This window comes from Neopsephotus bourkii, unplaced genomic scaffold (assembly GCF_033783945.1).
Source record: "Neopsephotus bourkii isolate Nb327-2 ecotype Australia unplaced genomic scaffold, CSIRO-AGI_Nbou_v1 NB_318, whole genome shotgun sequence".
Lineage (NCBI taxonomy): Eukaryota > Metazoa > Chordata > Aves > Psittaciformes > Psittacidae > Neopsephotus > Neopsephotus bourkii.
Genome location: NW_026900826.1, coordinates 946,131 through 970,841, shown reverse-complemented (window position 1 = coordinate 970,841; position 24,711 = coordinate 946,131). Strand labels below are relative to the sequence as shown.

At 43.1% G+C, this 24,711-nt stretch overlaps 2 protein-coding genes and 2 long non-coding RNA genes across 8 annotated transcripts in view; 3 read left to right on the top strand and 1 right to left on the bottom strand.

Annotated features, from left to right (window-relative positions):
- HOMER2 (homer scaffold protein 2) overlaps window positions 1-1,745 on the bottom strand; it is a 58,680-nt gene extending 56,935 nt beyond the window's left edge. The window contains exon 1 of the mRNA XM_061347303.1: window positions 1,485-1,745. Coding sequence (XP_061203287.1) covers window positions 1,485-1,573 — 89 coding nt within the window. The 5' untranslated portion in view covers window positions 1,574-1,745. The remainder of the gene's footprint in view (window positions 1-1,484) is intronic.
- Window positions 1,746-2,877: 1,132 nt separating this feature from the next.
- On the top strand, window positions 2,878-10,214 carry LOC133209009 (uncharacterized). 2 transcript variants are annotated; one of them, XR_009724560.1, is made up of 4 exons: window positions 2,878-3,212; window positions 3,837-3,896; window positions 8,716-8,813; window positions 9,990-10,214. It is a non-coding gene; the product is annotated as an uncharacterized LOC133209009 (long non-coding RNA). The 2 variants fall into 2 exon arrangements; XR_009724561.1 differs by having other exon boundaries at window positions 2,879-3,212; window positions 8,716-10,214.
- Window positions 10,215-10,726: 512 nt separating this feature from the next.
- On the top strand, window positions 10,727-13,182 carry LOC133209010 (uncharacterized). The gene is made up of 2 exons (XR_009724562.1): window positions 10,727-10,849; window positions 12,821-13,182. It is a non-coding gene; the product is annotated as an uncharacterized LOC133209010 (long non-coding RNA).
- Window positions 13,183-17,371: 4,189 nt separating this feature from the next.
- On the top strand, window positions 17,372-22,807 carry RAMAC (RNA guanine-7 methyltransferase activating subunit). 4 transcript variants are annotated; one of them, XM_061347290.1, is made up of 3 exons: window positions 17,372-17,481; window positions 19,072-19,246; window positions 20,633-22,807. In XM_061347290.1, the coding sequence occupies exons 2-3, from the start codon at window positions 19,080-19,082 to the stop codon at window positions 20,820-20,822; spliced, it is 357 nt and encodes a 118-aa protein (XP_061203274.1). In that variant the 5' UTR covers window positions 17,372-17,481; window positions 19,072-19,079; the 3' UTR covers window positions 20,823-22,807. The 4 variants fall into 4 exon arrangements, with proteins under 4 accessions (XP_061203274.1, XP_061203275.1, XP_061203273.1 ...); XM_061347291.1 differs by lacking the exon at window positions 17,372-17,481 and adding an exon at window positions 17,713-17,963; XM_061347289.1 differs by lacking the exon at window positions 17,372-17,481 and adding an exon at window positions 18,342-18,463.
- Window positions 22,808-24,711: the final 1,904 nt, after the last annotated feature.

The following is a 24,711-nucleotide window of genomic DNA, read 5'->3' as shown; positions in this document are numbered from 1 at the left end:
GTAGCAGCACAGACACAGAGCACACAGGGCACAATCAGAGCACTCAAAAGCCCTCAAGTCCTTCACCGCTTGAACAGCTTTGGATGCAGAGCCAGAGCACTTTGAACCCAGAGCTACAGCTGACATACACAAGGGAGTGGGCGACCCCTGAAATTGTCCACTCAGTTCTCTCCAAGCCACAGCTAAACTTTTCAGCTAAACAGATCTACCAGCATGGAAACGGTTACAAATGACAACACACAAATATTTGCTTTAGAGCTGGCCAGGTGAACGACAGAGGCAAGTTTCCCTTGGGTAGATGCTTCTGACCACCCTGGACTCAGTGGGGCAGTGCTGCTCCAGACAGGTTTTGATGCTTCTTTCTCCAAACCCCATGCCAGTTTCTGGTTTATTTTCCAGTGGAAGTTTACCTAATTAAGAAGCAAATGAGCCCCTTGTAATCCTGAAGTGATACACAGAGAGATACTCATTTAGATCTTATTTCTCCCTCTGCCTCTGTACTTGTATTCAGTACTCCTGGGTATCAAATTCAGACACATGCATGGTATTTTAATCCATTATTTATCCATATGGTCTCGAATTATACCACTAACAATAACAAACAAATCTACAGTGGGAGTTTGCATAGTTGGAAGTGGCATGAGGAAGCTCAGAAACTGGAGAATGATTCCTTGCCACAGAGGGATGAGGAGATGTGAGGAAGAGGAAAGGTGTAAGAGAACATAATAGGATAAAAATAAAGCAAATTAAATGTGTAGGTTTGGAATCCCCCAAGACATTCTGGTCGAGAGGATCTCAACCCTATATATAGTTTAAGCCAAAAGCACAACGTTAACATCTGTTTGCTGAGATTCAGTTCACGAACTGCTCTAATGCCAGCATTGGGCTTTTGTCCCCTAGTTAAAGTTAGAGGATGGGAAAAACGCAGTACTCATTTTTGGACAGATCAAGATGAATTCTCCAAGATGCAATCACGTGTGATCAGAGACTTCCAGTATGTTTAAAATAAAAGACAAGGGGGGACATTTAGGCAAATTAGTGGACAACTGGCACAGTTCAGGCAAGTTTATTGCGAGCCTCCAGCAGCCGAGAGCTCTCGCTGAACCAGAGCATCACACATCTGACAATGAACTCGCCGCTCAGCCCGGCGCGCAGAGCCCACGGCTTGCCGGCGAGGGACCGGACCCCGGCCCGCAGCTGCCTTCCCCGGGCCGCGACACCCCCAGCTCTTCCCCGCTTAGTCCGGCGGGGTTTTTGCCCTCGGTAAGGTGCCGGGGGCGGTTTTCCCCCGCCGGTGGCTGGGGCGGGAGCCTCCCCGCCGCCGCTCGGAGTGGGCGATAAATGATTAATTACGTTATAAAACGCCGGGGTCGCAGAGCGCACCCGGGCGACCTGCGGAGGGGCCGGGGCGGCGAGGGGCGGGACGCGGCGCGGCGCTCACTCGGGGTCGGCGCCCACGCGTGGCCGGGGCCCTGCGGACTCACCCCATGTCGCGGCACCGTTCGGCGGCGGCACCCCCGGGCGGCTCCCCGCGCTCGGCGGCCAGCGGCGGCCGCGTCCCCACTTCGCACATGCGGCCGCCCCAGCCCCGACACCGGCTCCGGCTGGCTGCGGCTGCCCGGCTGCACGGCGGCGGCGGCGAGGCGTCCTGCTCCTCCTCCCACCGCCTCCCTCCCCCCTTACATAACCTCCTTCCCGGGCGGCGGCGGCACCGAGCAGCCTCCCGCGGCACCCACCGCCCTGCGAGGCGGTGGCACGGGGCGGGGCGGGGCGGGGCGGGGCGGCGGGCGCGCCCCCGGGGCCCCTCCGGTTCCCAGCCGGGGCCCGGGCTCGGGCTGCCGGCGGTGAGGACGGGCGTGCGGGGGTTCGAGCCCCGGAGCGGGGCGTCAGCATCGCGTGTCCCCCGTGCGCGGGGGCGCGACCTGTCGTGGGGGGACGGGGCGCGGGAAAACTTCGGGTGAAGTTGCGGGGCCGGCCCCGCCCGCTGCTGATAAACCCCAGCGGCGGGAGGGGGCAGCCCAGACCCAGAGACCGGCGGCTCCGGGAGCGGTTGCCCCGCGGCGCGGGCACGGCTGCGATCCTCCAGCGGGTCCCGAGGTGCCCTTCCCACCCCAGGCAGCGCTGCGCCGGGGGATGACTCGTGGAACACGAGCAGGCGGTTCTCTCCCACGGCTCGCCACGCTTTGAATCCGTTTTCCCAGGGAATCGACGGGAGCGAACGCAGCCCACTCATTCCCCCCCAGCGCCCCTGCCCTGCCAGTACCCGCGGAGCTTCCGATACCCCGTTTCAGCCATGTTCGGGCCACGGGCACGGGCAGCCTCAGCGCCAGAGCCCGAATGCGAGGCTCTCACCCAGCCTCCACCCAACTCAGCCCAGCGTGCTGATGCACCAGGGCTGACTCTCTTTGGTCCTCCTCAGCCCCCTCCAAATCTGTTCCAGCCATCTACCCTTCCCATAGAGGTACCACGAAAACAGAGGGATGATTCCTTCCCTCCGGAGGAAGAATTGCCCTCATCAGCTCTGTTACGGCTGCCTAACCCCGCGGGTGACACTGGTTCCTGACAGGCATCATAGGACACAAGTCCATAGGAACACCACGGCCTGCTCATTCATGTGTTTGTAGGGCCGTGCTACACAGACACAGTTCTTCTGTGGGGAAAAGACGCCCAATTCACACAGAAGAGAGGATTTTAACTTCTCCCACACAAAGTTATAATTAATACGCTGCCATCAAGAGTGATTATTTTCATCTCTTTTTAAAAAAAAAATCTCACATTGACTTCTCCTTTCTTCCAAAGAAAGTTTAGAAGTTGTGGGGAAGGTGCAATGTTTGCTTGCCTTAACTTTGTGTGTCATAACCAGGGGTGTGCTCAGTGTTACCTGGGAACCTCATGGGAACCCTCAAACCAGCAACCTAACACCTTCCAGCTCTGCACAATGAAACTGTCTCCCACTCTGACAGACAACTATTTCCTGTTGTCTGGAACACCAAAATGGAATTTCAATCCCATACACTCAAATAAAGTTTATGCCACAGGGGATAAAAAAGCAGGGTGAATTACACAGACATTTTCAAAAGGCTGTGAGATGACACTGCTCGCACGTATCTGTTCTTCTCACCATGCTCAGATGGTTAATGTGGATGCTAAAGGAGATTTAACTCCTTACCTAACCACTAATGTCTTCCCATGTCCCATTCTGCCAGCCAAATGTGAGGTTCCATTTCCTCCAGGATAGTGGAGGTGGTGACATGTAGGCATAGGTGACAATCCTGTTGTGTTCATGATGGCCCGCAGCCTGGAATATTACTTTGGTGTGATTATTCCTCTTGTCTTGCGGAAACTGCGAGGGGAAGCATTCTCTGAAGGGGAAAAATAGCAATCTAGTGGAAAAAACTCCCACCATAAATGGGGTGATTTTATTTCACTGGTTTTATACCATTTACTTAATTTTGTTAAATCACATACTCCATTCATTAGAGAAGTCTTGTCTTAGTTCTCTCCAACTAATGAGCTCATTTTGGTGAGTATCTGAAAGCTGTTTCATGAACTTGTGACTTACAAACGTCTAATGGAGTTGGATCAAAATGGAGTAATGGACTTACTACATGTGTCACAGTAAGATGAAAATTGGACATTAGAAGTGCAGTTGCCTTAGAATTTTCTAATGTTTTAATCTTTCCCAATCTTGCATTCAAGAGCGTATTTTCATCCCCAATTATGAAAAATAGCTTAAGCTTATGGAAGCATAATTGGCTGTGGAATTTGCATGATACAAAATTTTGTAGCTTGCTTTTGTTCTTAAGGTCTTCCCATTTGACTTCTGATCTTTTCAGAACTGTCTTCTAGAAGAGGCAGAGTTGTGGTCCCATTCCTCAAGGACCCTGAGATATCTGGTGTGGCAGACAGCAAGTTAACCCAGATTTCTTCTCATGTTTGGGTTTCTGCAAGTGCACTCCCTCCACCTAAAATTCCCTCTATTCTTCCAGAGAGATGTGATATTCCTCTTTCTGAAGCATGGCACACTGTTGCTGCCCTCTTATCTCTGCCAAAAAGGGGATGAAATCCTGGCCTCAATTTAAGACAAAGGTAAAAGCCCCATGGATCTGAAGGAGGCTCAGATCTCACACAGACTGTTTACCAGTACTGAATGAAGTGACTGCTCTACAGACAGTCCCATCTTGAACTCCTCCACCATCACAGAGTCCTAATTCGTGTACAGTTCCAATTGATTTACAATATTTTAGGATAATTCAGTATTCAATTTGCTCAAAGTATTTTGAGTTCCTCATAAATGAGAACTATAAATATGCTATCAAAATTAATCAGTTTTTAAGCTCTCATATGTGACATGATATTTCACTTCCGATTTGGCTCCGGTGCAGGATGTGTACATGATGGTAATTCAGTCCTCATTTAGTATTCACAAGTGTGCTCTTGTTCCTGTGGCACGGTTAGGAAGACTCAAAATACTGAAGGCACAGGATCCCTCAGTATGATTCAAGCTGAGCAATAAAAATATCCATGTTCTGTAAACGGATGTAACTTCTCTAGATGAGAAATTTCTCCTATTCCCACAGGCCTCCTAAAGATATATTTTTTTGATTCCTAGATACAGGGTGTGTATCCTTTCAGAAACCTAGCAATCAGGAGCATGTACCCAGTCTGCACTCCGAAAAGCAAAGAGCTCACTGGTCTCTTCCTCTCTCTCCACATTTCTGTTCTTTTGTTTGGCTTTCACTATTGCCGTCCTTTGCCACTCTATTTTATTTCAGATATAATTTTATTTCAGAAAACCTGCTGTTTAGTCTTTTTCAAGCCCTGGATGTGAGTACCTAGCACAGTGTTGAAGGCTGTAAAATTGTAAGAGGCTGATGGATTTCTAATAATACTGGTGTAGTCAGAGAGCATCTGTCAGCATTAATAAACCATTTGGGACACATCCTCTAGGCATCTCTGTACTTTGGTCTACTAGAAGTCCAGCCTGGAACACACCCAGGAGTGCTCGCTGAACCTTTGGAACATTTAGAAAGGTGGCCCCATACTTGGAGAAAATCTTGTTCCCTTTGACAAACATACTTCTTACAAGGCAAGACAGAAAACAGATACTCACACTTCTCCTCCTTAATGTTTTCATTCATGTAGACACTTTGATTGTGTCCACTGCACTGTAAAGTATGTTGGTCACTCTTCAGGTCACAGCTTTTCTCTGCATCTAGTGGGTCTTGCTGCTCTTCTCTGAAATTGATTTGGCAGTGGGCAGACTGGGACTCGAGCAGGTGAGGAGTGCTGCGTGTAGGAGTCTCCTTACGGCTTGTGTTTGAGTCTATGTATTTGTTTCCTCCTAAAGCCACTGGGTTTTGAGCATATATGCATGAGTGGAGATCTTCATAAAGCTGCTCACAGCAACGCACAGGTTTCCCAGCTGTTGAGCTGGATCCTGAATTGCCTCTCAAAATTGTACCAAATGTGCTCATTTTTTTCATTCCCATATGTAGTCCTTTGCATTTTATATGGTTGGGTCTTAAAGGTGATCTTAAATGTCTTTTCCAACCTAGTTGATTCTATGATTCTATATGCCACTGTAGAAGTAATCAGCTTTTTCACTCAAAGTTTATTTTTGTCATTTTTGTTTTAAATCCCCCCCAAAAAGAGAAGAAAAAAAATCCATTTTATCTGTGAGTACAGATGATGACTCTGGTTTCCTTCCAGGCTTACATCATAAAATGCCACTGATTTGTGATTTATAAAATGGAAGTTAGAGCAATCAGGCACCAGTTGCGCAGATGCGGGAGATTAGTTTTCTTTTAAACTAATTCAGATCAAATTTTTTGCTCCTGGCAGGCCAAATTGTACAGGGATATTAAAAGGGAAGAACTATGTGCCTTGCCTGTCAGAAACAGGACCCTCATATTGTGACTTGGTTGTGATGATGGTGGTGACAGCCAAGGCTACCAGTAGAGAAGCCGAAGGGAAAAGATATTCACATGTTTAAAGAAAGCTTTATTTTCAAACATGCAGAATTGCAGGACCATTCATTTCAGCAAATCGCTCTGCTAACATCTAAATTTTCTTGTAGCTCAGGAGTTTTTAATTCTCAGGCCCTTTCTACCATCTGTAACTCAATCTCTATTTTTTAAAGAAATTGCAGACATCTGTTTAAATACCCATCTCTTCCGTCACATGGAATTTTGGATTCAAAAAAATCTAAGCTCGAAAATAATACCAAAGTTGGCTTACATTTCCAAGCAACCACGGGCTGGCATTTTAAATGCTGCCTATTTAATTAGCCCATCCCGCTCTACTGGTGGCATTGTGCTCTATGGTACATGAACTATGTCTGCTGTGGGTGCAGGTCAGCGAGCTGGGCAAAGGGGATGTGCTGCCCATGCTGGGATCATGATGGGGGATAGGGAAGAGGGGAGGTGGGAAAGAAACCCCCAGGCTCACTGCAGCCATCTGTCCTGCAGCAGGAACGGGGTCTGGCCTCCAAGGGGATTGCAGGGCTGAGGGACATTGCTGAGCCTGGGACTCTGCTGTGGTCCTGTATTGTATGTAAAACCAGTCCTTCCTCTGATACTGGAGACAGCTCAAGTGGCATAAGCAAAACTGAATTTTTTTGCCCCCTCCTGACTTTCTTTAGCAGTGGGTTCAATTTCAGAGTGTGATCAGGGACATGTGGGGATGAGGGACAGGGATGGCAGGAGGAAAGTGAGGTCAAAGCAGTGGAAGCCAGGGAAAGGGATGTGGGGTGTTACTAGGGTCTGTAGTGCAGCCCGTCCTCCTTCAAGACACCCTGCCTTCCCCTTGCCCTTCTCCCAGGGTCCTGGATGTGCCAGCAGGCAGCTCTCCATCCTCCGGCTTCCTCCCCAGGGTCACTCCCCACTGCATCTTCATTCTCCCAAAAAACAGTATTCCCATACAAAATAGGGCAGAGGAAGACAGGATAGGGCCAGACCTTTCAGAGCACTCTAATTGTCCAGAGCTGCTTGCCTAGGCTGCTTGTAAGAATTCATACTTCAGACTGGTGCAAAATACGTCATTCTTTCTGTTTCTTTAGAACTTACTCATTGGTGGACTTTGCCCCTTAATCAGCTCCTTGATTGTCTTACTGTTAAAGGTAGACATTCCCTAGGTACACTGGAGGTCTGATTCATTTACATGAATGCCCAATGGCTTGATAAAGGCTTCTGTGTTTCTTTGTGGGCAGAAGTAATGAATTCCTCACTTGGATGAATTTCTCCAAGGACTGAGCAGTACAGAGAGAGTGCCAGGTGGGAATGAAGCCACAAGGGATTTCAAGCCTATTTGCAAAACCTTAGGGTTGAGGTATAGTGGTGAGCACCCCAAAGCTCTCACTAAAGCTCCTAAGGACACGAGTGGCTCTGCAGCACTAGATTTCTCTCCTCCAATTCTGGAAAATCCCTTGAGTTCAGGGAAGCCAGGCCTGGCTCAGAGATAGGTAGTTGGAAGTGCCCAGCTGTCGGTGTCTTTCACACCCATAGCTTTCTTGTGAAGGAAACTATTTGTCACCAGCCCTACTGGACGTAATTATATCACTTTCAAGTAAAGTTAAAAACCTTGACTTATACCATGTCTAGGTCCTGCTAAATGCCAATAATTAATAATAACAGTGAAGCCAGAAAGCCACAAATGATGCAGAAATTGTTTTCTTTTTACTACACTAATAATTAATGTCTGGAAAAGTAAAAAATAATTAGTTGACAAAAAACAAGAATACAGCTCTCACAAAGATGCCAGGACTCCTTTGATGGGGAAATGCATTTTAAAAGAATCTACTGGGTGCAAGATGGGTTGCATGTCTTCCCTACATAAAACTACCTCAAGGGGAGCTTCTACATTCCTAATTCCACCTACTGCAACTGTTCTGCAAGAATACTTAGATGACAAAATACATACCAATCAGCTAAACAAACACAATCAGTTTATTTTTAGCTCCATATTTGGCTTCTCAGGAAGTATTTACTGTCAAGACTCTTAAATCCAATGTACTGTAATTTTAGTTACCAGAAGTTATAAAAGCGCTTGTACCTATTGATAAACAGATTCCACTTTTCAGGGGAAATTTCATAGTCATTCTGGGGGTATATAAAATCCATGTTTTTTGAAAAATAAGAGCAAAATTTTTAGTCACTGGCAAATATTAAAAAAACAAACAAACACCAAAACTCCAAAAAAACCAGCATTTCAGGGACATGTTTGCAGACCAAGCACCTGGAGGAGCACTCTATAGATCAGGAGTGTGCTTACCTGGGCTTTGCAGAAGTACCATCAAGATGTCAGGCAGCAGCAGCCAGGATTTAATATCATACTGATGTCTTCAGCCACAGCTCAGTTAGGCCTTTGGAGCCAGGGAGAGGAGTCACAGTGCACTCTCATGGGAGATGACACCAAGCACACAGTTACAGAATTCAGTTTAACTCAATGGGACCTGGTGGAAGGTGCAGAACACTTAAAACTTCCAGAAAAGCCTTGAGCTATGTTTTGTTTTGAATTAATCTTTAGTCAATAGAGAAATATTAATATACACACATCAAAACCTTTTCTACATACTTGAGAAAATTAAATCAACACTATAAAGTATGGATGACACATATCCTCTATATTTCACTTACTGCTAATTTGCAGAAGAGCACAATTATTTTGTGAATGTACTAATATTTTTCTAAGTTTAATTTGGTGGTCTTCCTGCAGGAATAGGCTAATTTTCATCCCTACCCACCTTTATTAATATTGATTACTGTTATTCTGCTCCGCAGTGGCTGACTGAATATTCTCCCTGTGTCCAGCTGGTGAGTATGCTTTTCCCAAAATAGCCTGTGACCACTCTTTCCTATATTTGCACAAGAGATGTACTATTATTATATTTGTATGGAAGAAGTTAGATGATCCTGCAAAAATGTTTTTCAGTGATATCTCTTGTCCAACTTGTAAATTGATTACAATTTGAAATGTCACACTGGAAGTGGTATATGACAGAAGATCAAAGCAGGAAACGTTTTGCAGTCTCTTAGGAACCTGGCCAGAGTTGCTCTTTTTTAGACCCTCTGTTTGCCCAGAAGAATTAACATCTGCTCATAGAGAATAATGTGCAGCTATTGTCACTTAGTATTCAACTTTCTTCCAATATTAAAGCTGAATTATTCATAGCTTTAAGAACATGGTTTTTGAGATACTATTCCACACCAGTGGTTGCACTGGGAAAAGAGCAGAGACCAGCCCTGAAAGTGTAACAAAGAATGTTTTGAATTCACAGGACATGCAAAGCCACAAATGCTAGCCAACCAACATTACATGCTTAAGGCCACATTCAATCAACCCAAATTTCCTCATGCACAATAACGACTGTGGTGACAACTAGACTCTTGAGGAAACAGCCTTTAAAATGCATTTTCCTCTCCAGACAAAGGAATTCTCACTACACAGGCACCTTACACAAGGTAGTGCTTTGTATTTTCAGCTGCTTTTATGTGTAGGTATCTCAATAATATCCACACAGAAGCCAATCCTGGCTCCCATGATGCCAATGGAAAAAAACCTTTTGATTTCACTGGGATCATGATTTGGTCATAATTGATTAATCCTCATTCCATTCCTGTGAGACAAGGGAGGATATATAGAGATCACTTCACATACCACTGCAGCATGGTTGTTTCTGGAAAATATCAGCTGTTCCAAAACAGAGAGGAACCCAGCACGCAGTTTGGAACAGGATGCAATGGCCAACACGATCTCCATCTGGAACAATACAGGAAATGCTGATAGCCAGAGTGGCATTGCTGAAAATAGATTTTGGCCAGCACACAGGGATTAAGAGCCTTACTTTTCAAAAGGTGTGCTGGGACCTCTAATAACCATAAATAGTCAGGACTTTGTATTTGTGCCTCACTGGAAAGATGGCAGCACTTGCAGTACAGTGTTTCCTCATATCATGCTGACACATTGCTTCATTACTGGATCATCTGCAGCTTTCAACAGGACTGACGTGACTTCCGAGTCAAACAGAGACAAACAGCAAAGTCCTGACCCCACTGAAGTGGAAGTGAACAGTACTTGGAACCAATGGAACAAGGATTTCTCTCCCTGAAATAGTTTGTGAGATCTGGCAGCAACGTTTCCCATCAGATAGCAACTATGAGATCTTTGATACCTTATATAACTGCCATCCTTAAATAAAACATATATCTAGTTCATCATTTTTTCCCTGATTTAATTAGAATCTTACTTAGTTTTTTCAGGTTGGCGAAGTCTTATCTTGCAATATGTTGCAGATGCCACTGTGTGGAGATTAACGTTTGCTTTTTAATTAAAGTTTTATTTGGGAAGCTTGTGATACCCCCACACCAGCATTTAAGACCAAGAAAATAACTGTATATTATTCTTAAAATGAGCAGCCATTGCATAATATGAAACAATCACATTCAAAGTATCACCAAAAATTACTGTGTGATTTTAATTTCTCTGTGAGATTTTGGGCTTGTTTTTAAAGAGCCTCCATCAGAACTTTGCATTTTCCAAGATAGCAGTTCTATATTTCTTAACTTTAGATGGTTGAGGAGTCAGCATGTTCTTTTGCACTGGTTCCCAACCAACATTAGAAAGCAGTGTTCAGCTGAGCACTTACATGCTAAGCAGCTGGTTGCCACCAGAGCATGATTTCTGCAGGCGGTGCAGGGATGGGAAAGAAACAGCTACAGCTCAAGAAGGTGGTGGAGAGAATTGGGAGGTTAAGCAGGGCCATAGGAATAGCAGCACTGTGGAAAGGCTCCAGGAAACTGCCACAGGAGTCTGGGGCAAAGATGGAGGAGTTACAGCAGTGCTGGGGCAGGTAAGGACGCTGTCCTCAACAACCAAGGCAGACATCTTGAGGAGGGCAACAGGGGACACAGAGGGGTGGCAGCCACAGCATAATCTCCTGAAAGATTAGGAACCCTTGTATGCTGGAAAGAATGACCTCCAGTCCTAATTTAGTAACAGGAGGGAGAGTTATTCCTGCTAGGAGCAGTGGTGACCTAGACCCCCAGCCAAGGATCAGCCCCAACACAGCACAAACATAAAATGAAAAGATAGTCTTTGCCTGAAGAGCTTCCAGATTTTGTGTAGGGTGAGGAACAATGCAGGGATGCACAGGGGAGTGCACAGCAGTACCACTCAGAGGCAATGTCAGAACAAGGAGCAGACTGCTCTGGCCAGCTCTGTAAAATCCTGCAGGCTCCTCTGCAGCTCAGCTAATTCACTTACACCTCATTTCACTCTAGCACAGTGTGGTCTCAATACAGATTGGTATTTCTGGAAAATTCTGATTTACAATTAAAAAAAAAAAAACGTCCATATTAAGAGGACACTCCAAATTTGAAGTAGCACAGAGTTGGCCTATACTCCAGCCCTTGCTTTCTCTAATGGCCCTTAAGAGGAACTGCAGAGAACATTCGAGAATTCTTATGTGCAAAGAGAAGAGAAAGAAGAGAGACAAATGCCTGTGATAACTAACAGCTTCTTCGTAAAGCCATTTGGGGAGAGAGCCATATCTAATGGAGGGAGCACTACTTAGATCAATTGCACTGACCTGAGCCTTCAGAGGCAACAAAACACTGAAATACTGTTGTATATCATCGCCTTTAGCAGAACCTGAACATGTGCTTACACATGGCTTTGACACACAGAAGCAGGACAGGCATGCGTGGGACCTTGTGGCACATCTATCTGCAGGGCTGGTGGCAAGGTCAGCTTTCAAACCTGGGCCTCAGAGAGGACAAGGGAGTCCCACATAAGGAGCCTCAGGCCAATTCTCCAGAGCCTGGAGAATGTCACCATCCAGAGAAGGGAGACTCTGGGAGTTAAATGGGAAACATATCCCCTGTAGAGATTGAATGTTTGACTTTGTAGCCGAGGCACCTGACTGGCGTGCAGCAGGCAAACTGCATAAACTATCCAGCCTGGGAGAAATGCTAGACATGTGCTAAAAAGGCATAACCACTTCCTTCTGCTAGATCCTAGGTTTTGCAAGGATCTGAGTTTCTGACTTAAACATAGTAGAAATTGTTACCAGATGTGCATGTCAGGGCCGTGACTGCACTGACAGGCCTTGATTGCCACAACCAGCGCCCCTGGGGCCTCCCGCACACCCCTGCCCCAGGCACGGGGGCTCATGCAAGCTCAGCCCTGGGCCCCTGGGCCCTGCTGTTCTGGCTATGCTGGGCTCCAGATGCAGCTGTGCTGTGGCTGTGCTGTGCCTGCACATGGACCCTGTTGAACTGTGTTGAGCAGCGACCCATGGACTGAATTTCTGACTTGCCTTGGACTTGTCTCATCCCCATGAGCTTGCCTGGTCCTCCCCACCAGCCGTGCTGTTGGCTCCCCACCCCTCTCTTTTCCAAAATTCTCTAAACTGCCCTTCTGAACTCAGATAGGTGCAACTAAATTCTAACTTACAAGCTGGTGTACACACACTGCAACAGATTTGAATGGTTTAGACTGGATATGGACACGAGAAATGAACTAGAAAAGAACATAAAGAATGGATAAAACCTAGCCCTAGAAACTTCTGCAAGTACCTCCTTTATATTTTGCAACTATCTTAACAATAGGCAATCCGCGGTAGCACTGATTCATACATCCCCACTTGCAGGATTACTTGACATCTAAAAAGCATCTTGAGTTGGAGTTTAGACAGGCTGATGATTATGATGAGTTTGATATCTTAGCGTTTGGCTACTCCATTTTCTGACTTTCAAGCAGTTCCACAGAAGTACACTTTAAGTATCTGAATATTCCTCCCACTTTTTTTCCATTTGTACAGTACCTACGTCTGGGAAAGAACATAACCTGTGCGCCAGATGTGCTATGTAAAAACTTCTGCCTGCCCTACAGCCCCAGTGTGTGTGCCTCACGGGGTCTAACCCACCTCCACCCCAAATGAGGAACATATGGAACACCATGAATGGCAGAAACAAGATTTCACTTTGAACTACATTCCTCCTATCAAAGGGCCCTCTGTCTTGCCTTCTTCTTCTCCGTTCCCCTGGGTAATCATGAGGAAAGAACTGAACATTTGGAAAAGCCTCCTGGGGATGAATTCATTTCCAGTGTAACTCTGCTGAAGTTAATGGTGTTGCACCATAGATTAAAATGGCACCATAATATTAAAAACCAGAGAAGGCATACCACTCTGTAATTACTGTCTAAGAGAGCAAAAATAATAAAAATGATTCATTCTTATAGACCCCAAAGGGCACAGCTGGCTTAGGCAGTTTAAAAGGTGAAAATAAAAGAAGGCAGCCAGAATGTAGTGATTTTTAATTTGTATATATGTATATAGATATGTATAAATGACAGTCAGATAACACCACCTCTGCACTAATTTAAAGAACAATACACTAGAAATATAATTGAACGTGACTGTGAGTTTCAAAAGACTGACAACAGAAATAGCTCTTAGGAAAATTAAAGGCCTTCTTTCATAGTGGAATAAATTAAGAATAAATTCCATTTAATCAAGTGTTACACCATTGTAAGCTTAATGCAAAGGAATTGGGCCCCACAACATCAAAACTGTTATTCTTTAACACAATCAAGCACCAAGAACTGCATTTTCCCCCTTTTAAAAAAAAAGACAATGTTATTTTTTTTAGGCAGTTAACATTTAAAGGTCATTGTTACGGTAAGAAAACGGTTATTGTATTAAGTTTAGTGAAGCTGGTAGAAACAGTGCAGTCTGTTCCTTTATGGACTTCACTTTACAAAACCATATGGAGGTGTGTGAAAGACACTCTGAAGCTTAGCAATATTGTACAATATAACAGCAAAGCCAAGGCAGAGATCTGACAGAATAACGGGCTTCAGAGGCATTTGTCAGCAACAGCTGTTATATCTCAGTCTTTCCTGTTATTGAAGTGAGCTTCATCTAGGCAATAATCCTTTCCAGCCAAAGGAATAATACCTATGATGAGAACTGATTTTCCGAGCAGAGAAGGTACTGGAGAAAGAGCACAACTCCAAACATTTCTGCAGATTGGCTTAAAAGTATCTCTGCTTACCTATCAGTGCAGTGAGTGATCTCACAAATACTTTGCAGTCATTAGTTACTTAGATGTCCCCTGCTGGGCTTACAGCCTCTTGTGCCCACAGGAACTACCTTCCTTTAGTGTGTAATCAGTAACAAGGCTGCCACGCACGCCCTTTGTACCTGCTGTTAGCCAGAACCCAAAGTCTTGCTCTCTTTAGCAGTGCCAGACCCCACCATTTCCTAGAATAAATTATCTGGGGAAATCGGGTTTCCTTGTACAAACAAACCAGGCTTTCAGTTACACTGTAACTGAGACACTGCAAAAAGAATGAGGGGAGAAGGGAGCTGGATGGCAGGAAATCACTCAGCAGATTCAGAAAGCTAAGGAAAAAAAGGCAGAGTTTTGAAGATAAATTTTCACTAAAATATGATATATTATTTTGTTATTAAAAAAACCGGCAGGATCCATAACAATCTAGGGAGGCTTCTCTGTTTATTCGGTTATAGACAAATATTCCCTTGATCAAACAGGCTGCAATTACATGGGATGTTAGTTCCTTAGTTGATTTCTCAAGGTAGGTATTAACAATAAAGTAAAAGAATCCTGACTATTTAAACATATAGAAATGCACACAAAAAAATTTTTCTCTTGCTAGTGAGATACATGCTGAGTTTTCATTAAAAATGCCATAGCTGGCAACCTCTACTGAGATAGAGCAACAAACCTAGTCAGAAAGAAACGGAAAACTGCAAAAAATAAAAGATTTTTAAACAAAGAAATCTTGAATAATATTTTCCTTTTGCTTCTTGGTACAGGCTGGTTATCCTGTACAGCAGACTTACTTATTTTCTCAAGAAGTATCCATAATAGCAAGGGCTAGAAATTAGTTGTCAAATGAAAGTTGAGTATAATGAAAACACAGGAGTCCAGAAGCTGGGGATTTATGTAAAACATCACATACAAAATCTTGTGACAGAACTAGATAGTTACAAAAAGAACTGCCATTTTCCATTGTTTCAAGACTTTACTAGTTGTAGTGTGTATTCTTTTGTTCAGGCAGGAAGATCCATTCTACAAAAGCTTTATTAATTTCTGACAGGCTAAAAGGAGCAACGCTTAGTTCAAATTTTAGAGGATAAGACTTCATCTAACAGCTTGTTATTTAACATAATGAAATCCACAGAAGAAAAAGCAAACTCTTTGAGGCTTTATCACACTACAGTAGACTTCAAAGATGCTGATTACAAGATTGTGTTTATACAAAACTAACACATTAATTACCTGGAGGGCCTTGAAGTGTGCAGAAGGATTGCAAGAGTGGATTATGAAGTCCTCAGTCTTGATAATACTTGGAGCTAGACCTTTTAAGTACCTGGGCACCTACTATGTAGGCATATGCTTTGTGAGGTATTTATTGAGTGTTGAAAGTCCTGCTTGGTGACAGTATTAATTTTTGAGTGCCCCTGTTTCTTTAAAAATCACCTGTCACTTTGTTTTTTTTAGAGTTTGAACTTTAGTGTAACATCTATGAGAAACCTTACGATATTGCCACCCAGACCCTTCTCGATGTTATAATTCATAGCAGGCATAAAGACATAAAGAGCAAAGATTCAAAGCACAAGCACTGTATAAATTTACATATAATATATATAATTACGTACCTCTCTGATTTAGCCATTCCCTGCAAGTGTTTTTCTATGTGGAATATGCTAAGGAGAGCACCTTTGCAAAACTGTAATTTGTGGAGTACACAGCTCACAGCACTTACAAGGGGCACACGCATGCAACAGAACTTTTATATATATGCTTAGATTATGTACACACTTAAATGTGTGGATGACTTGAGTCTGTAATTAAAAGTTTTAATATTAATTTAAGCTTGGTCTTTTAATGAAAAATGTCACCCATGAAACAGCAGTCTCAAAGGAAAAAAAAAAGGCATTTCCCTGTTATTAAAGATCACCTGACTAATTTTATGCATGAAATCCTCTGTACACACATGTGAAACTGCAATATCCAGTGGTCAAAACAAAACATGTCTGGGGAAGAAATAAAATCCTACCTATTTCTGCCCATTTGAACAGGGCAGTCAGTAAAACAGGGATTATATGGGGAAAACTTAAGCTAAAATATATTATTTTTCAGCCTCAGTGACAATTTGTTTGGCTTAGAACTAGCTATTCAGGCTAAGGTATTTGCATTAGGCTGTTCAGGCTGAGGTCACCATTTCTATTCTGCAAGTCACAATACACTCCTGCTCCAGGTCATGCAGGAGAGGAGACTGTAATTACTGCTGTTTATATGAAACAAAAGGCACCTACTGTGGTCTAGTATTTTTGGAGAATTGGATGCTGCTGTCACTGTTGCTGGGGTATCTTGTTTCAAGTGATGAGCTCAATAATCAGTCTTTATGCTTTGCTAGCGCCCGTGAGCGATAGTCTCTAGAATCATAGTCTCTAGAAGAGCTTATAAAAACCCATTGCGTTCTGAAAGGGTCTTACAACAAATCAATTTCTTATACACATCATGAGAGACCATTTAAAACTCATTGGTTTAGGAGCTTTGGAAAACAGCAATGCAAAGACGTCAGTGTTGTGGAAACAAGGTGAACAGGGACACCACCACCACTTCAGCTACAGGAAGGCTGTGATGCCACCAGTCGTTCAAAGGAGAGAGGCAACACCGCATCCCCATGCTGTACATCCTGTGGGCAGTGTGCTGTTAATAACTGCTGTGGCACTTCATGAATTAGTAATAACAGCCAGGGTCGAAGAAGTACAGGCGGGGAGGCACAGTTCCCTGCCTCAAGCCATTTTCCCTGCACAGGACCTCCTTTACGACAAATTTTGACACTTGCACATAATTTCACGTGTATTAAAGGTGACAGGACTTAACCACTACCTACAGAACCAGGTGGGAGTGTAAATGTGATGCCGAAGCAGACATCAAAACAGATTTTTTTCAGTTTACACAGAACTATTTAGCTGCCAAAATCCCTTCATGTCATCCTACTTTCCTCACACAGTAGTCAAACCATGGCTACGCTTTTTTATGCTTAAGATACACTTACACCGCATTACCAGCAGCCACAGGGCTACAGCTGTAGGCGCCACGTTCACTTCACCCTTTTCAGATGCACCTTTGTATTAAAATCCAAGGATTTCAGGTATCACCTCCTTAAAGCCTGCGTAGGAGCCAAGGAAAGCGCCCCACAAACGTCAAGGCTGTTTATATAAACGGAGTTTGTATCAAACCCTAATTTAGGGGAATCAATCCTTCCACCCCTAAGGGGGCCCCTCCGCTGCCGGGCCGGCGCCCCGCCAGCGAACACCCAGACCCGGTGACGGACGCCGGCCTGCAGGCGGCACCGCCCCGGCAGCGGGGGGAAGCGGCGGGGCCCGGCCCGGAAGAGGAGGGCTTTGCACGGCGGTTCCGCGGCGGTTGGCAGTGCCGGGTGAGGGCGAGGCGGCGGTGGGCAGCGGCGGTGGCTGTGCGGGAGGAGGGTGGGGGGGATCCGAGACCCATTGCTCCCTCTCTGCTCTTCCCGCGGCGGGCTCCGGCCGAAACTGCTGCGAAGGGACAGGGCCCCGGCCCGGGCAGCCGGGAGGGGTGTGAGCCCTCACCGTTGCTAGGGTCACTGTTTGCCTTTATGCGGAGGAAGGTAACGGGTTTCCCGTTACTGGCCCCGCAGGATGAACACCGATATTAAAATTACTAATCGTGAGGAGAGCAGCTCCCCTTGCTCTCTGGAGAAGGCTGTAGTGCAATGCGGTGGGTCCCCAGAGCAATGCTATCCTCCCACCCCGACAGAGAGAGTCCCTGGGTTCCTTGGAGGTAGATGACAGTAAAGACTAACGAGGCTAGCCCGTTGCGAAAAATAAAAGGATGAAGTCACTGACATCCTGCAGGAATAACTCCTACACCTGCTTTAGAAAGGTTAATGCTGCGTCATTGGGTGGAAGGGGAAGGCTGGAGGTGGGCTCTGGAGATCACCAGGCACTGAGCTTTCTGAAGCTGACAAAAGGGCCGTTCAGCCTACAGAAAGAATACTGTGTGGTATTAACACATAAACATCCCACTTACCCCAGTCTCAAGCTGCTCAGGGGTACAGCAAGGGGAACTGGGCTTGGCCAGCGAGGTTATATATTGTAGCTCTCAGGTGTAGAAGAAACCCATTCTGTTCCTTCCTTTCCTTCCAATTTTCAAGGTCCTGCTTGCAAATCTTCAGGGGACAGAAGAGCTTAATCTGGAAGTCTAGAGACAAAGATCTGTAATGCTGTAGGGCATTGTTAACATTGTCAACAACATTTAACAACCCAGGGCTTGTTAAAACAGTAGGCATAGAGCCTTTCTCAGCATCTACTGTTAGGGCCAGACTTCACTGGTGGACACAACTAGATAGCACTTTTGTCTGAAGGGCAAAAGCTTATATCCAGGTAAATAAGGAAACTAATGCCTTCAATGCAGATCTCATCAGAGAGGCATATATTCTACCTTAGCAAACTTTTCAGGTTGATTGTAGTAATGTTTTTCCTGACAAAAAATGGATTAGGAGTAGATTGGGATTGCATTCTGAAGAAATACTTTTTTTTTATTAACTCTCAGAAATGTCCTATATCTTTCTACCACAGTTCATCTAATCTAGGACTGTCAAAATTGATTCAAAGATGCTGCTATGTAATGGCTAACTATTAGGTATTAATCAGAGTTGAATTTCTCCTCTGTGGATGGAGTCCCTTAAAACCACTACCAGTGCTTAGGTGCATCAGTGTCTGTATATCCAGTATAGATGTCCAAAGACTGCAGGTGGTATTGGAATTGCTTTCCATCACAGATAACCTTTTCAGCAGGGTTATTTACAGTCTTAGATCATCAAGACTCAGGAGTCAGTCATGCATGCTGTCTGCCCCAAAATTAACTGCCATGTTAATCTGAGTGTAATTTCTCATTGTCGTTCACTTGCCTCTTAGTGGATTTTGGTAGCAGTTACAATAAGAGTCTTCACACATTGATAAAGCCGCTTTTACTATGTTCATGTTTAAAGTTTTCAGAATGACTTCTGTGGTTGACATGCCCATGAATTATGAAAAGATGTTTGCTCATCGATTCACATCAGATGATGAAGAGTACCAAGAGTATCTGAAACGCCCTGCAGATCCCCCTCCTATAGTGGAAGAATGGAGAAACAGATCTGGTGGCAACCAGAGAAACAGAGATCGGTACTGATTTATTTTTATTTTTTTTAATCTTATATAAATACATAGTTAAATGATTGTGTATTTCAGAAGAAATATACAAATTTGTTCTGTTAATGGAAGATATTTAATCTTCTTGTTACTTCATGGGTAACTATTTTCAGAGAAATAGTCTTCTCTGAAAAGTAATGAGGTTTCATATTTTCTCTTTATTGATAGTCAGAGTTTTTGCATTGTGTATGAAATTAGTAAGTAATTTACTTTTTAGTAAGGAATGAGCCAGAACCACAGAACTCATTTCCTTGGGTTACTGATCATCAGAGGGGAAAGATGAGAGTTCTGCAAAACTAAGCAGCCTATCTTCTGTTGGATAATAGCCAGCAGGAAAATGTGTGAAGGGGCACGCAAATAGCAGTGATTGTCTGCTGCTAGGTGTCCACAAAATGTTTCATTTGTAACCTAAATATTTGCCATACTTTGTAAAATTAGCCTGTACTACTTTTGTCTAGTAGATACAACTGTAAAGTCCATCATCCAGTCTGTCTAGCAAATGCAGTGTTACCTGCTTACTGCAAAATATTTTGAATTACTTCTTCAGGATGTATCCGATTTTTGTGTGACTGAAAAACAATGATTACAACATACAATATGGTAAAAAAAAGTGATTGTTTAAGGGGATTTTCTTTCAGAAATTTGTGGTTCTTTGAAGTAATGAACTCTTACACCTACACTGTGGTCACAAAGCAAACCTCATGGACATGTTTGTCTATGCCACACCACTGAGATAGGCAAAGAAAATGACAGTGAGGCAGCTCATGTGTCGATCAGAATCAAGATACAGCTGAAAAGCAAAAATTTAGACTGACCAATGGCTAAATACCACTGATAGATAACTCCCTTGAGTATGGGGATCTGCAAGAGCCTATGAAGCAGTGGTTGTATGTATTTTAGGGAATATGGAAATTCCAGGACTGTGCTGTCAGGTAGCTAAATTGTACTTAACCCTGTTTTGCCAGAGCTTTCAGCCATGAAGCCACTAGATTGAACCTGGCTTTGATGCAGCAGGATGTCTCTTCTGGTTGTTCTTTCAGATACGTGGTCTGTTTGAGTCTCTAGTCAAAGCTCCAGCAGTTCAGCTTATGCCTGTGAATAGTCTGTGTCAGGAAACAGACTGTCCTTCCATTGCTTAGCAGACACAGCGCTGAGCAGTAGTAAGAAATTAATGAACTATCTCAGATAACTCTAGATACGTTTTCATCAGTTTTTCATAGAAACAGGTAAGTAATTGAGTGTATAAACAGTGACGTGACAGTTTACATGAAAACTATAACATTTAAGAGTTCATTATCATTCATCTTTTCAAAAAACCTCACCATTTAAGTGACTCTTTGACATTTCTTTTCATTGCAGGTTTCAAGATGGTAGATACTTTAGAGGAGATAGATACAACTGGCAAGGTGACTACAGATCTAATCAGAGGTCGGAAAGAAGCTGGGGTAATAACTACCAGCAGCACAGACAAGGGCAATCATATTCCTCTCACTACGGACAATATGGCTACAACTCCTACAACCCAGGGCCTCGTTACCATTCCTACTGATGATACTTGTGCTTTGAAAGTCCAGCAATGCTATGTAACAAATTAAGTTAGACAGTTTTCTTTTTTTCCCACAGTTTTATAGATCACTCAAGAATTAGTATTACAGTCCATCACTGTTTATCTGTAGTGTGAATTGAAAAAGAGAATACCTTTTGTGAGTAAAAAAGCATATTATACAGAGTTTGGTTAGAGTCTGTAGATCTTAGATTAATTTTCTATCTCATTCTTTTGTCTGAATACACACTAGTGCACTTCTTTTCTTCCATCATTGAGATTTCTCTCTGTTTCATTTTAGAAAACACAACAGGCCAGGGGAAAATAGCTGTGGTTTGCGTGCAGCCTGTAGCAATGGCACATTGCCTTAAGATAATTCTTTTTTAAAAGTGACATTCTGTGTCTTTGTCTGGAGAGAATTTCTTAGTTTGGCTTTCTATAGTGAGAAAAGCTCAGTTTGGTTTGAATTTCACATGCCTTAAAACTGAGAAGAGAGGTGCTATTCTAGAAATACTTAATGGGGTCAGTGTAGTGTCCTTTGACTCAATGGCTTGGATTTATTTGCAGATTTCTTTTTAAAACATGGTCTAAAAGTTGGAATAAAAATCAAGTAGTTTAAAGTATGTATCTTCTGATTGTAGTAGGTCAGTGATGTACAAGTTTTACTTGAGAAGTGATATCAAACTTAGATTAATTTGTATGGTCTTAAATTTGGTATGTGCATAACAAACGTTGGAATTGCTATTTCAGTAAACCTAAAATTTTGATGATAATTGTGATTACTTTATGTGAAACACTGCATGTTATAGAAGAAAGGAACTGTAATTGGTACTGTTCTGTACTTTTGCATGAGAAAAATACCAGTGCAGAATGTTCTGCAGTTCTTAGAATTTAAGTTTTGTGTGGTTTTTTTTTTTAAGTATCACACAATAAAGGTATAGTTCACACGTGGGGATGTTTCTGAATATTTCTAATTTTGAAACACTGGGAGTTGCTACAGTGTCATCTAGGCTGGCTGCCCTATGAGAAGCAGTACCCACACAGAAGTGTTAATACTGCACAGCTGTTGGTTTAAGTTTTCTTCTAACTACAGCCCACTCAGCTACAACCAAGATGTGAGATACCCTGTCATTAATTAGAAGTCTGGAGTGTTAATCCACTATCTGACATTCTACTAAAATAGGGTTGAAAGTCTCTATTTCACCATTTACACAATAGGCTAATTTGCATCAGGAAAGCAGTGCATTTCTTTTTACTTGACATTTTCTTCAGCTGTTGTACAGAAACACAGAATCATCATGCTGACTGTTGTAAAAGTCATGACATTATGTGATAAAGAGCACAAATTAGTGCATCTGGATTTAAAAACAAAGAATCAAGAGAGAAGTCAAAAGAAGAGTCTTCCAGCTTAGAAGATGCTTTTAAGAGGTAAAGGGTACATTTACTGTTGATCTTAGAAACACACACTGTATGCAGATTTCCCATAGTCTGTGAAATAAAAACTGTGATGTGTATCTACCTACCTGCCAAGTATTTCTGCTTTTTGCCTCTCACATAATATTGTTTAATACAGTGCTTTAATATCCTACTCCCTGAAGTATTTTCCTTGAATTCAGTTGTTTAACCTTAGAAATCTTCTAGTGAAAGGTTTGTTTTTCTTCAAGGAGTTCTGGTGGATGAAATGCACCTAGTTTAACCCTCATTAATACAACAGGGCTGTTACACTGGGGGATTAAGATCATGCAAAGTCCTTATCTGTGCACTATGGAGAGCCTACAAGTTGGTATGGTGGAATTCCCTTTTAACGCAAAATCATGCAAAGTGCCAGATATGCCAAAACTTCCACCTCCAAGAAGGGAGCGTATCTCTTTCTGCAAGGAGCCTGACACTGCCAGTAATGCCACAAAAGTCAGGCTGTGCCAGGATGTTGTTCTTCCTTACCATCTGGAGTAGCATCTCGGGTTGAAATAAAACCTGGCACTAGGAACATATTCTGTCTCAGCTGTTGCCTTTCCTTAAGCCCAGTAACTCTTATTTTTAGTGTCTTTCAGCTAGTGAATAAAGAAGCATAGAATGGTTTGGATTTGGAAGTGACCTTAAAGCTCATCCAGTTCCAGTCCCCTGCCACAAGCAGGGACATCTTCCACTAGACCTAGTTGCCGCAAGCCCCATCCAACCTGGCCTTTAACACTGCCAGGGATGGGGCAGACAGCAGCTTCTCTGGGCAACTTGTGCCAGTGCCTCACAACCCTCACAGTGAAGAATTTCTTCTTTCAGTTTAAAGCCATTCCCCCTCGTCCTGTCACTACATGCCCTTGTAAAAAGTCCCTCTCCAGATTTCTTGTCAGCCCCCTTTAGTACCTGAACAGTGTTTTAAGGTCTCCCCAGAGCCATGTCTTCTTCAGGCTAAACCACCCCAGCTCTTTCAGCCTGTCTTCATGACAGTGCAGTGAAGCATTCAAAAAATGCTAGTTGTCGTAGTATTCCAGAAAATAGCAAAACCAGTCTACACCACTGTGGCCAAACTGTAGAAGCAGCTAGACTAGGATGGCCTAAGAGAAAGTAATGAATTAGAATCACATATTTCATTATCTCAACTCTCTTGTATCTGAGTTTCTCAACTGTGAGACCAGGAAAGACACAGGCCAGCACAGCTTCCTATTTTCTGTCTTTACATTCTTGACTCTCTCTGCCTCACCGTTAGAGCCCTCCATTCAACTTTAAGGACCAGTATTATTTATAAAACTTTTCCTTGGAATAACTATAGCAAGATTCTAATTTTGGGGGAGGGAATACATTTCTAAATAAATGCATGCCTTGCACTAGACAGAAAAGTAAATAGAATTCAAAACGTATTACCTCCCTCAGTTTCCACTTAGATGGATTAGTATTTTTATGATAAAGTCCAGTTTACTGTTTCTGTCAGCTAAATAAAGTCAGTAAGTATTGCCTGCAGTTATGCTTTGTACATTACAGTGTGTTACAGATCACAAAACTGATGCTGGGTAGCTTTAACATTTGCAACTTCAAACATTACAGAAATTGTTTGCTTTAACTATGCTGGAGATTGCAGGGTAAACATTAAAAATCAGTGTCTGGAATCTGGCTTTAAGAGATCTCTTCCATCTGACATTTGCTCAGACATCATTATTATCATGAATAAAACAAAAGAAAGGTGTTACGTATTAAGAAATGACTGCCACGTTACCAAGAGTTTGAATGCCCTAGAAGTTCTGAATACAGCTCTTGCAGCAGTTCTAAATCTGTTCCTGAACACACACAGCACTTTTGTATGGACTGTTAATTGATACTGAAGAATTATCATGCTAAATTACAGGTGCTGTGGCAAACAACTAAGAAAAGCCAGGAGAATCTATGCAGTTTCTGAACTAGCATTTTAAAAAATGCTGCAGGTTTCCAAACCACAGCTCAGCCACTGGATACTTGAAGGTAAATGAAAGTGCAGAGTAAAAAAAATAAAGTCATCTTAGTGTGATTTATGAGATGCAGTTTTACAAGTGTTCACTGCTATTCAACCTCTATTTTATCCTAGTGCTGCAGCTGGGAATAGAAACGTGCAGACGTGCTTTGAAAGGTTAGTTAGAAGCTGAAGTACTTTCAAAAGGCTCTCTAGCAAGATTCAGACAGGGAAGACAAGCGTCATTTCTGATCCAATCAACATTCAACTTCTAGAACAAAAAAGATATTTAATCTACTGTTTAAATATATTTTAATATATTGCAGCAGTTATATACTTGAATATATTTGAATATAATTAAACTCATACTATTAATTTGCTAATATTCTGCTTCATGAAGAAACATGTTCCCATTTGCTTCTCATACTTCTTATACTGAGATGTTGGAAGGAAAATTCATCTTGTATCCAATTTAAG